The sequence below is a fragment of the Apis cerana genome, linkage group LG3 (genome assembly GCF_029169275.1).
Source record: "Apis cerana isolate GH-2021 linkage group LG3, AcerK_1.0, whole genome shotgun sequence".
NCBI classification, from domain to species: domain Eukaryota; kingdom Metazoa; phylum Arthropoda; class Insecta; order Hymenoptera; family Apidae; genus Apis; species Apis cerana.
The window spans coordinates 7,147,437-7,168,529 of NC_083854.1; the positions used below are offsets into that span (position 1 = coordinate 7,147,437).

The 21,093-nt window shown below is 39.4% G+C and overlaps 2 protein-coding genes across 5 annotated transcripts in view; one reads left to right on the forward strand and one right to left on the reverse strand.

The window, feature by feature from the left end:
- The first annotated feature begins 835 nt into the window (after positions 1 to 835).
- The window catches only part of LOC133665801 (uncharacterized), a 77,285-nt gene continuing 57,027 nt past the window's right edge, over positions 836 to 21,093 (forward strand). For both annotated transcript variants that reach the window (XM_062072599.1, XM_062072598.1), the window contains exon 1: positions 836 to 2,847. In XM_062072599.1, coding sequence (XP_061928583.1) covers positions 2,656 to 2,847 — 192 coding nt within the window. In that variant the 5' untranslated portion in view covers positions 836 to 2,655. The remainder of the gene's footprint in view (positions 2,848 to 21,093) is intronic.
- Positions 10,369 to 20,729, reverse strand: LOC107998098 (tubulin monoglutamylase TTLL4-like). Of its 3 annotated transcripts, XM_062072595.1 has the most exons (6): positions 17,104 to 20,729; positions 16,720 to 16,861; positions 12,613 to 16,607; positions 12,090 to 12,493; positions 11,379 to 11,769; positions 10,369 to 10,837 (listed from the first exon to the last, which is right to left on the reverse strand). In XM_062072595.1, exons 3-6 carry the CDS (start codon positions 13,234 to 13,236, stop codon positions 10,379 to 10,381), a joined length of 1,878 nt encoding a protein of 625 aa, XP_061928579.1. In that variant the 5' UTR covers positions 13,237 to 16,607; positions 16,720 to 16,861; positions 17,104 to 20,729; the 3' UTR covers positions 10,369 to 10,378. The 3 variants fall into 3 exon arrangements, with proteins under 3 accessions (XP_061928579.1, XP_061928580.1, XP_061928581.1); XM_062072596.1 differs by having other exon boundaries at positions 12,613 to 16,861; XM_062072597.1 differs by having other exon boundaries at positions 12,613 to 16,861; positions 20,262 to 20,654.

Here is a 21,093-nt window from a genome sequence, read left to right on the forward strand (position 1 = left end):
TAAAATTTTCTCGAACAATATAAAAATATCCATTAGAAATGAAAAGGAAGCTATGTGCATCCTTAATGAGATTTTTTTTTATACGCAATATCCAAGATCTTACATTTGATCCAAAGGATGGTACACGATGTTCCAGATCCTTGTGACGCGATCTAAACCGATGCCATGCAGTTTCTATCATCCTTATATCCGATTTCTCCACCTTCTCGAGTTTCTCAAGTTCTCGTGTCAGTATTTGATGGCTAATCTCATTTTGCTTAGCAAGTTTGTCTTGCAGAATTGAATTTGATTTCATAGCCATTCTTATAATTTTCATAGATATTTCAAGAAATTTTATTATTGAAATGATTTGGAAATAGAGACGAGAGAAAAGTCAAAAATGAAACAAATCTTACTTTCTTTCTGTTTCGCTCAATTGTGTAGAAACGTGAATATAAATGCGTTTCACTTCATATTGGATAATTTTTCCATTTAGTTGTTACTTCTTCGATTTTCCCTGACTTTCGACTAATTAAATTTGGAATTATAACAAAGATTATTACATCGCGATAATAATAAATAAGAATATTTATTTATTTTTATACTCGTTCATCTTGAGTAATGTTTAAATATTATTTATTTCTTAATCATTCTATGAAAGATAAAAATTTTATTTGACAAAGTCTGAACTTTGTTTTAAATTGAATTTATGGCATTCATGGCATACTATGATTTTAAAATAGAGAAAAGAAGATGAGATGATAATATAAATGTTGCAGATAAGCATTTAGTTAACTATAATTTAGATGAATTTATGCATAGGATTTAATTTACTAAAAGTAAAAATGAATTTTCTTATTGATACTTTTGTTTCTTATTATTTATAGATTAAACAATTTAATTATTACAAATAAGAATGTACAATGACAAGTTTGCGTAGTTACTATCATGATCATAACAAGTTTAAATATACGCTAATCATGCCAATTGTAACTGATTATTTTTCTTTGATTTCTCATGTCAACGACAATCACGTTCGTCCAGTATTCAATTCTTAATATCATCGAATATGTACGTCATAAGAGCAATAAGCTTCCGCTTCAAAAACTATTCCTTCCTATTGAAAAGTTCTATATTGTATAATATTAATGCATATAACCTATACATAAGTCATCAACGATATCGATTTGTCCTCGCACGCGTAATCGACATGCTTCATAAATAGTATAGAGAGACAAGTTTCATAATCTATCTGCGCACAATCGATTGTTGTATATCGATTTTCAAGAATCATTCAAGATTTTCATTTATTTTTATTTAAACGAGATAAACTAATTAAGAAAAATTATATATATATTAATTGAAATTTTGAATTTTATTAGAAATAATTAACATTTTTATTAATTAATTAATTCTTAGAATTATTAGAATTATAGGTTAATTATTAGAATTAATTATCTTATAATTATGTATATATATATATATATATCGTTTCGAATTATAATCGATATAAATCGAAATGAAAGAGATCTCGCATTGTATTGATTAAAAAACATAAGAAAAATGAAAAAGAATAAAAAATTTTAAACCTGGAAATGTAAAATGGCGTCATTGACGATCCCGTGATAAATAATATCTTGTAATTGGTGGATTCGGCGAGTATTATTAATACAATGTCGTTGATTGGTCGAACGGTTGGTTAGGTTAGTCGAGATTGATCGCGCGCATCGGTTACATCAGTGTTTCGTAGTCGAGCGTGCGTATGGCATACGGGTTCTATCTAGTTTTGAAATTCGTTTTGTTTACGCGGATTTCTTGGTACGCTAGAAACGAAGATACGAGAGTGACGAAGAGGCACGACGGTTAGGAAGGCCGGTAGTGTGACGGGCCGCGTGGTAGGAGGTTGCTGCGATTCAATTTCAGTCGAAGCGCGCCAGGCAGACCGAGCGCCAGCAAGAACTGGCTGTTCTCTTTTCCGCACCTTGTGTCTCGCTTTTCGAATACTATCGAATCTCCTGACACACGCGCGCACCGCATTATACCTTTCTTCGTTCTACCATGGTATATACGTGAAACTAGGATGCACATGTGTCCGTAAGAGATGTTAGTAGAACGTGTGTGTGCACGCGACCGAAGCCAGCCCTTCAGCATCCGAGCAAGTGTTTACGTCGTGCGTGTAACCCAACGCGGACAACCGTTGCTTCAAAACCAGTATTTGCATTTTCGAACGTGTTCGAAAAATACGGTACGTCAGCGACCTAGTTTTGAGAGCGAAATGTCGAGTGACGGGGCTCGCGAGAGTGATCTTTGACTTCGACCGATCGAATGCGTGAAATTCGTTAACGACTTTTTGTACCGCAACGGTAGTTGAATCATCGATGTTTTTGTTTTGATATGTGTATAGAATTTTCAAAAATAAACCGAAGTAATGAATGTATCATTGATATGTGAAGAGTACGTTTGAATGTCAATAGTAAAAAGACATACAGTGAATTTGGACATAGACAATCGAAATATCATTATGTATATATAATTTTCGATATAGTCGAGTTTCGATAATTCGTCGATGGACTTGGGTCGCGATATAATCGTATAATTTGTGTGACCACGTGACACAAGATGCGACCGTTTGCCGCCATGAGAGCACGGGGATAAGGAAGAAACACGTTTCTCAGAATGGAATTTGGAGGTTATAAAGGTACTGGTCCTCGAGTTAGGGTGCGACGACGTGCGGAATTAGGCAGACGGCTCACCAGGAGGCTATCTCTGGTCGCGAAAATGCCAGCTGCCATTCTCAGCAAAGCGAATCCACCTGAACCAAGGCCAGTAGAGATCACGGCAATCGCGCCTGACAAGACACACCTCACCGTGAGTAAATTCTATTTTATTTTCTCATGTTTCTTGTTCTGTTCAAAATATCCTATCGCTATTTTTATTCTATTATCATTTTATCTTCGAAATAATGTATTCGAAACGGAATAGTAGTCGATTTACTTAATTATTATTACGTTTTATTTGCGGGCCACACATATTGTCTCATTCGGAATGTATTATTCGGATAATTTAGCGAAGAGCTCGTTTGATTGTCGATTACCGACCGTATTTCGTCAAATTCCGATTGTTTCAAATTGTATCGCGAACGTATCTTTTTTCGTAATATCGTACAAATCTATATCTAGGCAACATGAATTCCGTGATAGAAATCGAAACTCCGGCATAGGATTCGAACGATTAATGTAGCCTACCAACACATAGACCGTGTACCGAGTACAAGGTGCCGTACATTCTATACAGGAGTAAGAGGCGTTACCTTCGGTATTTAAGCGTTCTATAGTTGCACGTCATTCTCCTTTCGAGTGTTCGTACACGTTTGCTTTGCTTCTTTGTGTATATGCTCTTTCGCTGACTTTTGTTAGCGATTGGCGAGGCAACGTTTATTACAGACCGTTCGCTTAATTATTTCCGATGGAATTAATGAATGTTTGGATTCTAGTTCGATCATATATTTATAACATTCCACTTAACAGAATATACAAGCTATGTATTAACTGACAATGAGATACCGACAACTTTTGATTTACAATCTCTTTTCCCTCTATTCAGCCTAATCCGAAACAAAGATCGTAATCTTTTCATATTTCTTCGAATAATTGTTTTTTTTTTTGTACCTCTTTTACCACGGTTTTCAATCCCATGGGAAAAGAAATATTCTCATCTTTCGAGTAACATTTAATATAGTATAGTAATACAGTATGCGCGTTTGCACGTGCGTACGGCGAATTTGCGAAAAGAAAAGTGAATGCGTCGTACGTATGCGCGATGGCGTTCCTTGAACTCCACCGACTTCTACACGTAATCATCGTAAGAAAGAAAGTGCGCAACGTGATCGATAGTCACTTTCTACCATCGAGCAAAATGCATTTTGTCCCGAATTGAACTTTTATGAATTATAATACGTATATCTATTCCGTGATCAATCATGATCGGAAGTATTTGATATATCACGTGGGTGGAAACGAAACAACCGAGAAAAACCGATTTTATTTTTCATTGCGCATGCGTATACGTTGTATCGTTGGTCGTGACACGCATACTCGGACATTCAGTTACCGATTGTGGACTAGATATCAATCGTTTAGACAGGAGTGGTAATTTTTTCGATTTTTATACGGATATATGTATATATACATGTACGTATATCATTTGGTTGATTGCACAAAGTAGTCGCACGTGCACGCGTAATATGTAGCCACGGTTGCATCGTAAGGATAACTGTTATTTCAAACGAGCTTCGTACCATTTACCTATAAACAGAAAACCCTAATTAAATGCTAATGCACTAGACAAGTGTTTTCGCTGTTGATCGAATGATCTCGCGTCTCCAACCGCGTTTGCCGGGATTTACGATCTAATTGCTGGATAATTTGTAGCCTCGATTCGTACGGAAGAAATAACTCTTTTCGTTGTCTCGTTGAGCCATCGATGTAACGTTCTTCCCTTTCCACATATCTCCTTTCTCGCATTCGCAATAAATCTTTTTTTTTTCGCTTTCCTTTCTATCACAAAAAGATTTATACGTTCTATTCTTTGTCAAATGAAATAATTCTATCAATTAAATTGTCGTTTTTACATAAATCGAATCTATTTATTTGATTTCAATGATCATCATGTTATGTAAGCGAATCTGATTGCGAGCGAGGTTAGAAATCTTTCAAAAGAAAATGTTTGTTGACTTTGATACTTGATGACAATAAAATCGCGTAACCATTTATAAATTTTACGATTCTAATCTTTCAATTCGTTTATGTTCTTATTCATGTATCTTAAAATATCCACGCTTTAAATTGATGTTGTTTGCGTCGTTCTCCGATTACTTTGAAAATTATAATATATAAATCGTAAACAAGTCGCTTATATATAATCATTCTGGAAACGGGAATGATTAAATCACCTGCATTATGCAAATATATAGATTTTATGCACTACTTTCTCCGGCAAATTTCTTACGATTATCTTGTCGAATGAAAAATAATTAACAGTCAAACATCCGGGAACTAATGATTTTCCATATATTATATTCAAAGTAGTATCTAACGTTGAAGAAAGATAAAATCTTGTAGAATTGTAAGAGTCTTGATCTAAAAAATTGATCCAAAGAAATCATGTCAAAAATTATTTAATAGTTTTAAATACAATTCTCAATTAACGAAGGATGTCGCTATCGAAGCAAGATTTTGATCATATTTTAAGATCCTCAATCTATCTTCTCAAACAATATTTTCGCTTCAATTAACATTCTTTATAAGATAAATCTATAAATGAAAATATACATACAATTCAACATTGCACGAATCACTTTCTTCGATCGTTACATTAATTATAACGCTATAAAATGTCTCGTGACTCCAAATATATATATATCGGTCATTGATAACCATCATTGTTCAATTCGATCGACATGTGAGCAACTTCTTTTAAAGAAGTCACTGACACGCTGATCGTGAAGCGCGAAAATTCACTTTCAACTTCGAAGATCGAGGGAATCATGGGATCGATCGATCCGTGCTGACGAAACCTATACAGCTCGTCTAATGAAGCGGAGAAAGTGACGATCGAGTTGGCCAGGTATCTCCGTGTTTAGCATAGAACTCGTGGAATATCACGAGTTACTCCTGGTCGATTTCGGTTTATTATACGTGAACTAGCATGTAGAATTCCGCATAATGGCAATAGTATAAGCCGCAAATAGCGATGTACTTTTACTTTATCTCTTCGATCTATCGCTTTGTTTCATTTCTGCAATAGATCGAAGAATAAAATTTTAAAAATTTTAGAAACGTAAAGAAAGATTTAGAACTCGCACAATTTTATTTCTTTTCATTTTTTTCAACTTAATTGTTGAATATAATTTCTATCAATGGTTAATATAATTACAATAAAAATAATATCATGCTTGAAGAGAATACAGAAACGTTGATTTCTGTACGTATTTTAAGAGTTGTTTAGAAACGATTTGGTAGCTCATTTGGTTAATTACAACGTTCTTTCTCTCTAAACAAAAATATTTATTTCTTCTCGCGTATCTTAGGTTGTTCCAATTTTTTTTTTTTGCAAGCGAAGCAAGTTAGGAAATTCGGTTCGAGCGAAAGACTTTAGAGCTTGAGTAACTTCCGCGTAACACTTTACGTGTAAACGGCGTAAAGCAAAAGTCGAAGGAACGAAATCCATTATACTGTGCTTCCGCTGACACAAACTTTTTCCGAACGAGATGATAATTTAATCACTCGATAACTCGAAATTACGAGCAATTAGTATTCCACCGCGCCTGACTCGTTTCGTTATCACGTGAAAGATGAATCGTCCGCGAATGAACGAAGGACTAAAATTATATACCGATCGTTATTTATCACGTTCGAACCATTTATCCCGGGATGGATGGATCGACTCCGTTTAGCCTCCGCTCGATTTCATCCTCGATCGTCGCGCACCTATCAATTATCATCTATCATAGAAGAGATTTCCTCGACTGTGCACACATGTCGCGCCGTCCTCGTTTGCTCGTCAACTTGATCCAGAGAGACAAAGAACACAGGTTGCACAGTAGAGCATCGTTTTGCAATGGCAGAAACTGTTGTTTCTACCGTACTTCAATGCGATTTCCGGCATGCCTATTGTGTCGACCTATTTTCACAGACGGCTCTGTTCTCTAAAGAGGGCAGAGATACGAAAGAGTGGATTTAGATGAAAATACGCGGTAAATAAGCGAATAGATGACGATAAGTTGGAAAAACTCGTGTCAGGATTTATTTAGATTCGCGTCTCTTTTTTTTTCAGGAATCGTGTCGCTATTTTCCATCGCTACTTCCGTTTTACTTTCTCGTTTATTATTTATCGTTCGGTTTGATTTACGGAGATAATCGAGAATTTCGAAAGTTGTACTGTCTAGAGCTGAATTGTTTCTGAACGATAATTGTGTCGTAATTAAGAGTGGACTAGAGTGGATTCATTCGTGAGATTGCGAATTTTTCAGATCTCATTCTGCTCTGATTGTCAGAGTCACGCAGCCGTACACTCGGTAATAATGTGACAGTCGGAACGCAACCAGGGTAAAACACTCCGATATTTTATCACGCTTGACCGCGACCGAGAAAGAGAATATACATGTAATAATTTAAGATTGATTAATCTTGAATTAATCTGTCGCTTGAAATTATAAAGCGAATCATACTTTTCTATATATATATGTATATATATATAAATACATCGTAAAGTTTATATATTCGGTTCAATTATTCTTGTTTCCTGTCATGAAACAACAACGAGGTAGCTTTTGTCAATGTTCCATGATGTTTTCAACGATTCATCATCTTTTGAAAGAGTTATTGATCGTTGTCTTCGATGAACACGTAGCTTAAGCTTTTCAAAAATAACTGCAACTGTCTTGAAACTTGAGACTTTCTACCTGTATTTTCTGCACCGAAACAGGTATAATTCTGGAAAAGGTAGGCAGGTATTTGATTTGAAAGACTCGATAACACCATTTCTAAAAATTCTTCAATAGGTTGAATCATCAAGAAAAACTTTCCATAAAATTTCGTCGTTTTCATTAGTAGGTATTTCCGAGAAGCAATGTATATATAATAAAACCGTATTTTTCCTTATTTAACACTAGCTTTCAGAAATCCGTCCCTTATTCTTTCGTTCCCGTAAAGCTAATAAATCCATAAATAGCAAAATGTTTTTCCACCGATCGTTCCGGAATTTCTCTCGCTTCCGATACGATAACGATCGATGTCCATTCTTTAGCATTTCCAACTAAACCTACCGTATCCGTGCTGGAATAATAATTGCATACACGGATTAACGAAGGAAAGTTCGGGCAGCAGCTTTCCGTCCTGGTCGAGCAAAAAGTCAGTCGAGCCAGTGGCTCGTATCTCTGATAAATCGTTGTACGTTTGTGCTCTCGTGGTATGCGCGCGAGAAGCAGGGGGAGATAGAACGCGTTAAAGCGCGCGATGCTCACGTGCGATCGTCGAGAAGAAAAGTAGGTTGCATGTGACGAGCAGAGCGGGGACGATTCGCGGAGAAGACAGTCCGAACGAGCTGAAAACCGCTGAAAGTCGGGGTCTACGGAATTTTCAGGAAGTGATTCATGTTTATGAAGCCCGTTCCAGAGCTTTCACCGGCCGCTTACGTCAGACCTTCGAACGAGGTGACGAGCCGTGACCGATCGAAATTATTGCCAATGCGTTCCACTGCGAATTCGAGAGTTTTACTTAAGAAACCTTTCGATACCTTTAGATTGTAGTTTTGTACACATCGGTTGGCACAATTGATCGATTTTTCCAATAGATGTTAAGTCGATCGAATTTTTTAGAATTTTCGAAAGCAACTCTCGAGAGTTTCACTTTTTGGATATGGTATCGATTTTCCTTTAAATGTAACACTTCGATAATCATACCCGATTGAAAATTTTATTTTTTCGGAGGGATACTGGTTTTCAAATGTTTTGAATAACCGATGGAAAATTCTTTGCACGTTTCTCAGCGTATAACGAGAATTGTTTGCTTTTGCCATTCACGCTTTGGTAAAGCATGCATTCGAGAATTATTGTGAAACTGTCCATCGACGCACACGTGGGGAAATTCAAAGCCTTTGGACTGGATCTATAGAATGCTCTCGCGTTTTGCTTCTATCGTATATAAATAATCGTTGTCTATACATGTTAGCATCCTCGCGTGTCAGTTTTTGATACGGACGATGCTTGTGCAACGTGAATATTAAATATTTCTCCAGACTCGGTCGGAACGAGCCATTTTGCCATTCCTTTATTTTTCTCGAGACCAACTTTAATTCGTATTACGATTTCGGAGAATCTCTGAAACAGTGAATTTAAAGATGAAATAAGATATCGATCCACACGCAGAAATACACGAGGCTTAAAAGAAAACGTATCTCTGAAAATCTTCTGAAAAATTATTTACAAATAAGATGATCTTATCGATAAAACAATTCACATTTAAAATAAATAACATTTGTTTTTACAATTTATTATAAATCTATATAAATCTTTCACAAACAATCGACATCAGAATAAGTTTCTATAAAACTTAACGATAAGAGAATAATTATTTTTTTTTTATATATATATATATTCTATTCTCGATTTTTTCTAATTTTATTACTATTATTATCATAGCATGGAAGGTGGTAATAATGACTCTAACTCCCTAAAGATGATTAAAGACTAAAGCTCTCGAAGTTTAGTCCGCGTCACGATTTCAAAAGGGAAATTGAGTTACGCATAATTCGATAAAAGGATTCTGTCGTGGAAACGGATACTCCTATTAAGTGTGCAACTTGTAAACGGCAAATGAATGACGTCAATGTGACCGATATAGTTAAAACGACTTACAGTACCTTGCGGTTATGGTTGTTACGCAACCTCCCGGCTAAGGTGGATTAACAGGCGTAAGGTTTCGTCGGATTTCTCGAATTCCTCTGACATCGGATGTCTCCAGAGACAAAATAGTTTAAACTCCTCATACTCGCGATTTGGCGATCTTAATCGCTTATTAAGAAACTGTAATCGTACAGTTTCCAATATATATAAATATATATATATTCCCTATATATATATATATATCTTGAAAATAATTATATACGTATAAGTATATGAAAAACATTAAACTTGATAAACTTGAAAAAATATAAACTTGAAGTAATTTCTGGGAACATGTGAAATTTCAAAAACGAAATTTTACGTAATCAGGGGTTCGATTACATATTCGATTATCCCAAAAGTTCTTTCATTTTTCTGATCAACCACTAATGTCTGGAACCTTTACTTTCGACTTCGACTTAGCATAAATTTTTTTTTTTTTTCGGAAACTTGTCCGATTATTTTGACGTATAATTCTAGAAGGACAAAATGATATTTTCTCAAATCATAATGATGAAAACCGTAGGCGAAAGTAAGGAGAAGAAAATTTGGGATAATCTAACGCTTGTCACACTTTTTTTTCTCATAGATGTTACGATGAGATTATCACTAATTATATCAAGAATTTCGCGATAGATAGCTAAAATAATACATTTTCGATGCACGAAAAATATTTCTGAACGAGGCTTCGGAATAAAATTACGCAATGACGATACGGCTACTCTATACTATCCTCTTCTTCCATACCTGTCATAGGTATTCTCTTCCTTCTTTTTCCTTCCTGCATATTACGTTGAGAATATTACGCGCGATTTACGTAAAAAAAATCCTCGCGCCACGCTATTGGCCTTGCTCCGTGCGAACCGCTTTAATTGGATTTCGAATGATATCACGGGCATAAGCATAAAAAAAAAAAAAGAAGGAAACAAAAAAAAAAGAATCAAAGATCAATCTAGATCAATCATTTTGATCTAGATGTTGCATATTCTCGCAATATCGCTGCAGCCTACGAATACCTTCCATTCTGTTATCCGAATAACGATTTTCCCAAGCGTCCAATAATCGGTCGTAGTATCTCTTCACTTCGAAGAATTTGAAATAACAGTAGCTATTTTTGGTAGGGAAAATTTTCTCAAAGTTTTCAACCTGGCTGAGCTCGTCCTCGTAACGAATCAATTGTCTGATATCGTCCCTGGTCAGATTCTCGAGTATAATGGCCAAATATTCGTCGCGTGTTTCTATCGCGTTGATCTCGTTCTGTTTCGTCTTCTCTTGAAGATTCAAAGCCGTGCTGTACAGTTTGTAATTGTGCGCGATCGAGTCGTACTTCTTGTTGGATATACCGTTACTCGAAACTTGCTCGTTTTTCGGTATCTGGTAGCCAGCCATGTTCAACACGTTTTTCACCAAAGTACCCTGAAAAACAAATGGATGCCGCCGCGTTCAGACTAATCGTCGTATTTGGCGTTAATCATACACGATACACGAGTGACTCAATCGACGTGATCATAAATAATTTATCATCGAACGTGTGATTTCCGTGTATCATTGCCGAGGAATTCGAAAGTTCGAAAAGTTGACCGGTGGTAAGAGTCGAAATGAATTACGTACGCGAGATCGCGAACGAGCACAATTATCCGCGAGTCTAACGCGTTGCGATTTCGAGAAAGTTTGTTACCGCGATGGGGGAAAAAAATTTATCATTTCCAATTAGCTAGCAATTATTGAGTAAATTTTGGATGGAACATTTGTTTTATCCTTGTCAAAATTGCATAACCTTTGGACAGAATCGATTCTGGAATCTCGTTAAGATCCCGTTTCTTCTCTTTTTCTCGAATATTCTGTTATAAATGCACTCTTTAAAGTAATAATATCGGTGGAGAGAAATAGGCGCGCAACATGAATCACGAATGATGAGGAATCATCGATCGTGTCCACTTTTTCTAAATCTCAATACCTTGATGGAAGTATCGAGCGGCGAATCGGTTTGCAACGAGGGTAGAATGTTGACTTCGAGTAACCAGGGTCTCAAACTTTCGTCGAGAAGTACGTCGAAACCGTACAATTCGTAACAGCTGTAACTCGAAACAAGATTTTCCGAAATGGCAGCGTTCATGCTAGATTCCACGGCTACGAAAGTCTTGATAATGATGTTTTTGATCAGGGACCATAATTCGCTAACGTTCACGTCCTCCTGCTTTAGATAGGACCATAGACTCGAGAAAGACCATTTATGCCCTTTGAACGAATTCACTCCATCGTTCATCACGTATGCGGGATTCTGTTTGTTCACGCTGCTGTTTGTCAGGTGCATATATTTGTCGTTTAAATTGCTTCCACGAATATATCTAAATAAATCGATATTATTTTTATTATTAAAATGTCGTGACGCGTATTAAAACGAGACGTGCAACTGTATATTCTGATGGTAAAGAAAATTTTCGAGATATTGCAAGAAATTTCGATATTTTAACCTCTCCGTTTTTTCTCTCTTCAGAAATATCTGTAAAACGTGAAATTTCACGATTTCTCAAAAATTTAGATGTAGTACATCTAACTAGAAGTCGCGAAATTGTTTAGACTTTATTTCGTAGAATTGCAGGTAGAATTAGTTTTCCAATTCTTAAAATATCGAAAAAGTTGTATATGTTTTTTTTTTTCGAATTACCTAACCGAAGCGAAACGAACCAATCCCTCTTGATAGATATAAATTCTGAGCGGATTGATGCTTGTTAGAAGAACGTATATTCGCAGATCGAATTTCAATCCGTTGATTAGTTTCGGCTTGGTGATGTATCGTTGAATGATTACCGAATGCCACTTTGGTATTTCCCACCATTGATTAACAATCTTGATACCCTGGCCACGACCGGCGGACGGTGGTTTGATTATCCACGTGGTTCCTATGCCGTGTCTGCTCCACATGCTCTCGAATTTTTGTATCTCCTTGGGTAGGATGTACGTACGAGGCATGAAGTTGTAATCGGATCCGAATTTCTTCGACATTTTGTTCAAGTGAGTCCACAATAAATCCTTGTCCCCAATATTATGCGAACCGGGCATGTTGTTTACCTGAGAAATATAATCGGATAAATCAGAGATATTTCCTCCACAAATCAACAAATGGAAAAGATTGTTGCTCGATCCGGATAAGATTCGTTGGAAAAGAAAGCGGGGAAATTTTCTTTTACCTTTTGGAACGGTTTCATACGTCGAAACCTCATTACGTCTTTGCTAGACAGATTCCAAACGGCGGACCAATCCGATCCTTTGTTCACCACTTCGTATCCAGAATTGACCAGGATCCTGATCAATATCCTGGGCATGGAGCTAGTGAACTTCCATTTGAAAAGTTGGACAAAATCCCTTGGCAATTTTTTCGTTGGTACGTGATCGTGGCTTTGGAAGAGAACGTAAGGAGACACGTATGGGAAGAGGCTTTTTCTCATTGGTATTGGCGCAACGTCCCTAGCCTTATCCCCATCCGCTCTTTTATCGAAAATAACCGGTTGGTTCGCATTTTTCAGAGCCACTACTTTGTTCTTCGCTAATTTCGAAGACTGACGAACATGTCTCAACACGTCTACGGATTTCGCTTGTTGTTGTATCGTCTTGCACAATCTAACGGGTCGAGGATCGGTCAATTTCGCCTTCGAAATCGTTTGAAACAGAAATATTTCCGTGAGTTTTTCGTAGGTCAACCATTCCTCGTCGAAATTGAGGTTAATCATTCCGTTGGAAGTGCTGGTCGTCGCGCATCGATTCGACGTATTTTCGAGATCCTGTGTGTTAGGATGGTCGAAGTCACCATGCATCGTGATATTGAGATACTCGTAAATTTTCCGTTCATTATCGTACAGTGTTTTAGATACACTGGGAATTTTAATAGAACTCCATTATCAAACTTTGCTAGTTGAAGTTGTACGCGAAACTCGTTTCGATTCGCGCGCTCGATAGTCGATAAATTTATTTAGAAACGACGAATCGAGATGAATCGTGTCGCAAACCCGTGTTGGACCGTAGCAGAGGCATCGTCGAGAAAATTCCGACCGATGCTTCGCAACAGCTCCTCCTCCCTCTTTTTTTTATTTAAGCGATTAGATGCGAGGAGGAGCGTAATGGCTTTCATTAAATCAGTTTCCGTTCACCTATTTCCTATCGCTAAGGAACAATGCCGCGATTGATTCGACGGCTTTCCGCATTTGCGTGCCAGCCGAGCGTTTATCTCGTTGAAGGGAGCGGTCGAATACACGAGCGGACACGCTGGGTCGGGGTTTATGCGTGCAACGCGTGCCACGCAACGCACGTGCTTCCCTCTGGCCGCGCACAAGACTCGATACAGGACGTTCCAATAATCCATGGATTCTAACATCCAACGTCCAAAGAAAAACCGTTTGACTCGCGTTGATCAAATCGATCGATTATTCAGTCACCGATATCTTGACAAAACTTTAATCATCGTCGCGTCGAAAAATCCATGATCGAATCTCACGGGAATCGGTAATTTCTTCTCCCGAAATTTCGCCCCAATTTCAACGTCGAACACAGGAATCGAATGCGCGTTAACACCCCGCGCATGGAACGGCGAGTAAGCAATCCCCGAGAAAACGGGAGGAGGATAAAGTCAGTCCCTGATAAAAGGAAAAAGCTGGCTGGAAAAAGGATCCATCGGGGCGGACCCCCGATAGATCGGGGCAAATACGCCTATCGGTATCCCCCATAGCTCTCCCCGGGTCCGGGTTCTAATGGCGATGCTAATTTGATTCCCGTGTAGCGCAATCACGGCCCTGATTGTCGATGTTACGCGCATCACGCGCATTCCTTGGTGCGCGCTAGTTGCGTTTTCCATCTTGCACGATTAATTGTTCCCCGGTGCGCGTCCGTCTCCACCGTACGCCAACCTTCGTTCCGTCGTCTAACCTCCTCTTTCCCCACGAGGAATGCTGCCCTCGCGCTGCTCTCTAATCTCTCTCCGTACGCGCCCCGCACAATGCATCGGGCACAGACGCGAGCGCAGGGAATGTAATATACCCGCCTGATCCCAGATATAAGACGCGCATTTACATACGTACGTGCATACGTGCACGGCCGGCGAGGGAGAGGAAGGGGGGGAAGAAGGAGTTTCAGGTGTTCGGTAGCGCGCCCACTTTCCTCTCTTCCCGCTTTCGGCGAACAGCAAACAGAGATATCAGAAAACGCTTGATTTAAGGAGATCCTCCGCGTTTGTACGTTTCTAATCTAACCGCCGCGCCACGGACCTCGGGGAGAGCGTACAATGCGCGCGATATTAGATACCGCGCGAATTTACATGCCGGGATGAACGATCTTGCGCTCACTTCCGGCATCGCGCTCCTTTTTCCCTTCTCCTTCTGCCGTCGGTTGCCGAGTCGGGCTAAGTTCGTTTATATATGTATGTATATATATATGTATATGGTAGGTGGAAACGTGGTCCTTTTGGTTCCGGTATCGCGAGAATGGTAATTTGGGGAGATGATTTGGTGCTGCGAGCGAGGTAGTTTGTAGAACGCTGGAAAAATGAGATTATTTTGGATTAGGTGTGGATGAATCGTATCGTGGGAATGTTTGCATAATCTCTATAAGAGGCGTGGAATTTGCAAACGTGCAGGATGATGATATCGATAATTTCGATTATATACGTATTACGTAAATACTCTCTGTGTAATTTTCTTCTTTTTTTTTTTAGAAGAAGAATTTTTATAAATAACTCGGTGAGAACGATGATCCTACGATACTTGTATATATATATATGCGTGTGTGTGTGTGCGTATTTACTCCGTTTTCGCTTTGATTCCGAAACGGAGTGCAAAGTAAAAGGGTTTCCATTCGTTTCCTTTCGAAACGATTCTCCGGAGGCGCGTACCGTTAGCGGTGAATCGGATCCATCGTAAATCACGCGACTCGCCGTACATTTTTTTTTTTATCAGGTGAATTCGGAAACGGTACCTGGTACAAGGTGTCTTCATTGTTCTCCCATGTTGTTTTTGCCTCCTCTTTGCCTCGGTTTTGTTCGAGCATTATGGATATATATCGGTTCTGGCAGTTTTACGCCAGACATACGCCCAATACGCTGATAATACGAAATATATCGCGGAGCGATACACGGTTCACGTGGCAGGCATAACGCGAGACGAATTCTATCCTACGACTTTTCAAATGGAAATCTGTTATTCGCTCCTGTTATCTATTAATAATTGTCAACGTGTCAAACAACCTGTCCAGATAAATCATTTTACTTCTAAAAAGTAGAATATACCCGATCGTACGTTTTAATGCTACGATTAAATATTTTTTTAAAAGGCTTTGAATAGATGCTTGACTACTGAATGGATAATTGGATAGAATTAACGGAACGGTTAGTTAGATCTTCTTAGACGATTAGATATTTATTCATTGTCAATTGTTAAAAATTGTTCATTCTTATTTCTTTTTCTTTCGCGAAACTACCACTTCATGGATTAGAAACTGTATCGACTATAACGCAACTTTTCTAAAGATATTTCTAAAAATAAAAAGCAGCGAATTTCTTTACGAACCTTCCTCTTCTTTTTTCTTTGACACAAAAGAAGTGGGAGACAGAAGAGAGACAGAAAGGAGAAAAATCGCGAGGAGGAAGGTCGCGTCGCGGTTTTCTAAAGGTAAGCGAGCTCGAAGCCCGGCTAATGAAGAGGCCTCGTTGCGAAACTCGAGTACGGTATAAAGATGGGAAGAGAATAAACGCGACAGATAAGAATAGAGGAGGTGGTGGAAGCCTTGAAGGTGTCGTCGAGATCGTGGTCGCCATTCTCGAGCTTCGTCGCGCGAGTAAACGCGACGATCCGATGCATATGGGGATCCAAGGCACGCGGCGACTCGACCTCCTCCCCTGCACCTCGCATTGTCTCCGGACGACGTCCTTCGGTTCGTGAATGCATTCGCGACGAGATTCTGCCCGCGTGTACGCATGTTTGTAACACGCTCAATGCGTGCATTAGAGATTTCGCAAACAACCGACGATCGGTGTACGTGCGTGCTTTCCTGTCAGGTGTATCGTGATCCTGTTGCTGGATCGTGCCTCGATTAGTTGGGTCTCTAAGCGCGAACGTCTAATCCTCGATTCATAATTGAAAACCGATTCCCTTGGTCGCTTGGGAATCTTGGGTTGGCTTCTTTCTTCTCTTTAATTTACCTCTTTAAGATCGACAATTGAATCGAGTTAGAATGTTAAAACGATTTTCATTGTATCTCATTGGAAAAACACGAAACGAGAAAAACGGTAAAATGATATATGTCGCGCATACTTAGCTTGTTTGTTATATTTATCGACGAATTAGTCAAGAGTGCGGCGATCTTTTTCTAAAGAAGATAATCTTATTTATACGAGAGAAAGATTCGGAGAAAAATCATTGGATTCTTCTTTTTGGAACGTAACGACGTCATAATCTGAAAAAAGAAAAAAAAAACTTCAGTCATATATTTTTAACGCCGTCCCAAGTTCTTGGAAACTTGCTGAAAGGAAAACTCGTCGTAGAAAGTAGAAGAGATTATTTTCTCATTGTTTTCCCCTCTGCCCCTGTCTCGAAAGGTTGCGTTCATTAAGATCGTTGTCTACGCCAATTAGACGTGGATCGACCATACCGTCACCGTTGATTTATTTGTCTCACGTTCGATTCGGTTCAACGTACCTGCGTGAATCGCGTTTCGTTAGATATCTATTTTTCCTACGGTTTCCTCTTCTCTCCTCTCCCCCCCGTGTTTCGAGCCCACTTCCATAAGCAGGAGGGAATTCCACCCGTTGTTCTCTACTCTCGTAATTTTGCAGTGCATCCACGGCTCTGCATTCTCTGTACTCGCGATGCATTAGCGATGTCGCAATGCCGGCATGCGTACGCTTAAAATCCCCCCCGAAACGGAGTTTAAATCTCGTATATATCCAAACAGCTTCGCCGGCTCCCTTTTCGAAAAATCCCCTCTCTTCTCAACCTTATTCCAAAGGTTCTTTATCTTGGAAAACTATTCACTGTACCGCGTTCTGCACTCCTGCCGCATTCGTGATTTTGCAACTCCCGCTTGCATACGAGTGTATATATACATATATGCACCCGTCGACATCGATTCGCACAAAAACAATCGGCGGCAACACGTTCGAACAGAGTCTCTCCCACGAGCGGATAATCCTTCGAAAATCATTCGGGTTGGGAAAAGAAGAGAAAAGAAAAGAAAAAAAAAGGAAAAAGGGTGAAGCGTTATTAACGACTGCAACGATGTCGAACGCGAGATTGCTTTCTAATAGGCATCGTCGTGATTATGGTCATTCACTCGCGCGAATCGCTCCTCGACGAGACTTCTTTAACCTCGTTCAGCTTGGAAACGCGTACGTATTCGTCGTGCGCAGGAGAAGAATATCACTGACGGTGACTGACGTCAGTTTTTCCACGTCGAAACCGCGCCGATGGGATCCGCGACGAAGATGAACTCTTCGTTCTCCGCTTCCATCGAAAATAACCGGCGCGTAACGATCCGATGAATTATCGATTATTGCGCGCGATTATTGTCGATTTATCATGGACAATCGAGTTTTCGATTCTCGCCGGTAACAGCCGATCCGATCACGAGGCGCTAGAACACAGGTATCCCGGCTTGACCCCGTTTCCCTCGGACCTTTGCATCGTTGAGATTGTTTAGCAAAGACAAACGAGCCGTTGCAGATTTATTTTGCCTCTCTGCAAACTCCAGATATGCGCGCAATAAGGATTATTACGCGTAGGCGAATATATTTGTTAACGCGTTTAATGAGGAGAACGTTTATTTAAAATTGGCGCGATTTACGATCGATTCCACCGATTGATTGGTTGAACGATAATTCGTGTACGGTGACCCGTTGTTATTAAAATCGATCGAACGGTTGATCTGTTGCGAAACTTGTTTCAACTATGAAACGCGGCTATGAATGATTATTTTTCCTCGGGAGCTAAAACGGGGAGAACAAACGCGGGTATTTTCGCGGGTATCGATAAATTAACACATCTTTTCACATCCACGTTGCGCGCTTATTATTAATTCCAATGTTACTTTCGATAAAGCGAAGACGATGGAAGGAGAGTTTACCTTGATCATCTACGATGATGTATACGCGATATATATATTTTTTTAAGTAGTCGTATGTCAATTAATATTGTTTAATCGTCAATAATTTTCTTTACAATCGGTTGATTAGATAATCCCGTTATCGCAAAAATCTTGATCGAATAGGAAAATTTATGCTGCATTTTTCAATCTTTCTTTTATCTTGTATAATCCGATCAATGTTAATAGCGAAGATAGATAACTCGAATCGGTAATATTCGTGCGAAACGATCGTACGAGGTGTCGCAATCTCGGGCTGCGAATAAAAGAAAATGGATAGAAAATTCGTGGATAAATATTCAACGGAATTTTTTCCTCTTTTTCCTTCCATCTAAATAGATACGATTAAGAAGAGTAATTTTTTACCGTTCGGATTAATTCTATTTGCAAGAGATGTCGCGTTGTGTACCTGTTACATATACTCGTTGATTCCACGATTTATTATTATGGGCCAAGCACCATTCACGCGGCATTCACGTTGAATTACGTACGCACAGATTGGTCTCTAGCCGGCCAACTTCTTCTTCCTAGCGGCATGCGACGATGAAATATCGCGATCATATTTTATTCCCCCCGTGTTTTTTTGCGCGTTCGATTAAAAATAATTCCGCTAGGCGGTACTGGAAGACACGGAGGATATATTATTCCTTCGTCTAGGTTTCAGGTAATGACCACGCGGGCCGACCTAATATGCAAATTTCCACGGAGCGCGATTCGTATGCGTTTCGCGCGATACACGAGGCGTGGCTAACATTTAATAATTCGCTTCCCTAAGGTGAACAGATGCATTTATCGGTAACGTGACACCCGTCGTTGATCGTTGATCGTTCCGTTCTTATCAATTGGAGGAAAAATAATAATCGTGATAGCACGGTCAATAATCGAATTCTTGAATAGAGTTCTTTGTTGGAAGGTACGAACGAGTTGCTATAGTTGAACGTGTATAGCAGAATTACGTTCATGCGATCAACTTGCTTACTTTTGGATCGCGTATTATTATTGGGTTTATTTATCCGCTCTTCAGATTAGAGTAGAAAGAAGAAATTAAATTAAACGTGTCGATATGCATGCCTTGTTTAATTTTACTTTTTAATGCGCGAGAAATAACAAAAGAATCGCGATGTTGTATAAATATAATTATAAACTTACGAATCTCGAGTAATCGAATTCTTCGATTATTATTACTCGAGTATTATGCGCTCGTGATATTTCAAATCTTGCTATAGAGATAAACCGTAAAAAATAAAAAAAAGAAATTCCTCCCCGCTTAGCTTAGCAAAATAATTCAAGAAATCTTATCGATTTCTAAGAAATCTGTAGAACAAAATCAACAAGGCCGGTCAAAAATATTTTCGATTGGTCATCGAGAGACGAGTGTGTACGTGAAAAATAGATTGACCGTCGGTGGTAAAAGGAACGGAAAACGGAAAGGAAGAATCCTTTGAGGGAAGAAAAAGTATCGATCCTCGTGTTAATGTTGTCATTCCGTGATGCGCGCGCGGTGTGGTCTATGAATGGTGGTCCCGATCGATCGATCGATCGATCGATCGAAGAACCGCACACCCGGAGGGGGAGAGGGGGAGGCAGTTAGGAACGCGGTCGGCACCGATTTGTCGAGGCGGTTGTCAATCTCTCTCCATGTTGAGAGATAGGAGCCGCGTCAAAGGCAAGAAAACACGTCAAGGCCGTCTCTCGATTGGTATAGTGGAACGAATACCTGTACTGGATCACTGGAAGACGTATTGGATAAGGTTCAAAGCTGAGTCCCAACCGCGAGGTGCTCCAAGTCTGGGGAGGCTGGCAACTTTTCTTGCGGTTTCGTGGTACACGCACCGCTCCTGGTGTCTATTTTCGATCCGTTACGTAGATCCGCGTTTAAAAAAGCGCCAACTTTCAAAATGGCGTATCCAGGTGGCATTGGTTCACGAAATCGGTCTCACGCAGACACTCGACCGGCCGGGAAAATTGCCAGCTTCGGTCCCTCGGCGATTAAATCATCCTTCCTCCTCCATCGTGTCTCCGTTTAACCGAGAAGAGAAGAGGCAATTATAATGTAATGGATGTTTGATATTCCATACAAATTATCCGTGATATTTTCTCTCTCGCTCTCGTATATCTTCCTCGATGCGCGTTTGCGAGACGAAGGAAACGCACAAGTTTATCTTGCTTCCCGTAAAACATTCGCGTAATACGTGTGATACGTTTATCCGCAAGAGGAGAATTCTGAGAGAAAAGACGCGCTAATCTTCGATTTGATCGAGCATTTGCGATCGATGAATCGACGAGACTCGTTCATCCAACATTTAACAACGGGAGAAAAAGATAGACAGGGTGATGGTATTATTCATGCCTAATCGATCGAAAAAACACGATGAGAATTTTTCCATAATTGCGGCTCACTCGCAATGGGAATCTTATCTCGCGTGAGAAATTACGAGAATCGATTTCCCTGGAATTTCCATTAGAATTTCCATCGCTGGAAGGATCGCGATTTCAAGCGATTCAATCTTTCATTTTTTGGATCCGCGTCAGGGTCGAAGAAGAAGGGA

Excerpts from the sequence above, each read along its gene's own strand:
- LOC107998098 (XM_062072595.1), bottom strand. The coding sequence starts at position 13,236 with ATGCATGGTGACTTCGACCATCCTAACACACAGGATCTCGAAAATACG. Across the intron at positions 11,770-12,089 it reads GTTCGTTTCGCTTCGGTTAG|ATATATTCGTGGAAGCAATT; the intron begins GTAATTCGAAAA and ends CGATTTATTTAG. Across the intron at positions 10,838-11,378 it reads CGCTCGATACTTCCATCAAG|GGTACTTTGGTGAAAAACGT; the intron begins GTATTGAGATTT and ends TTTGTTTTTCAG.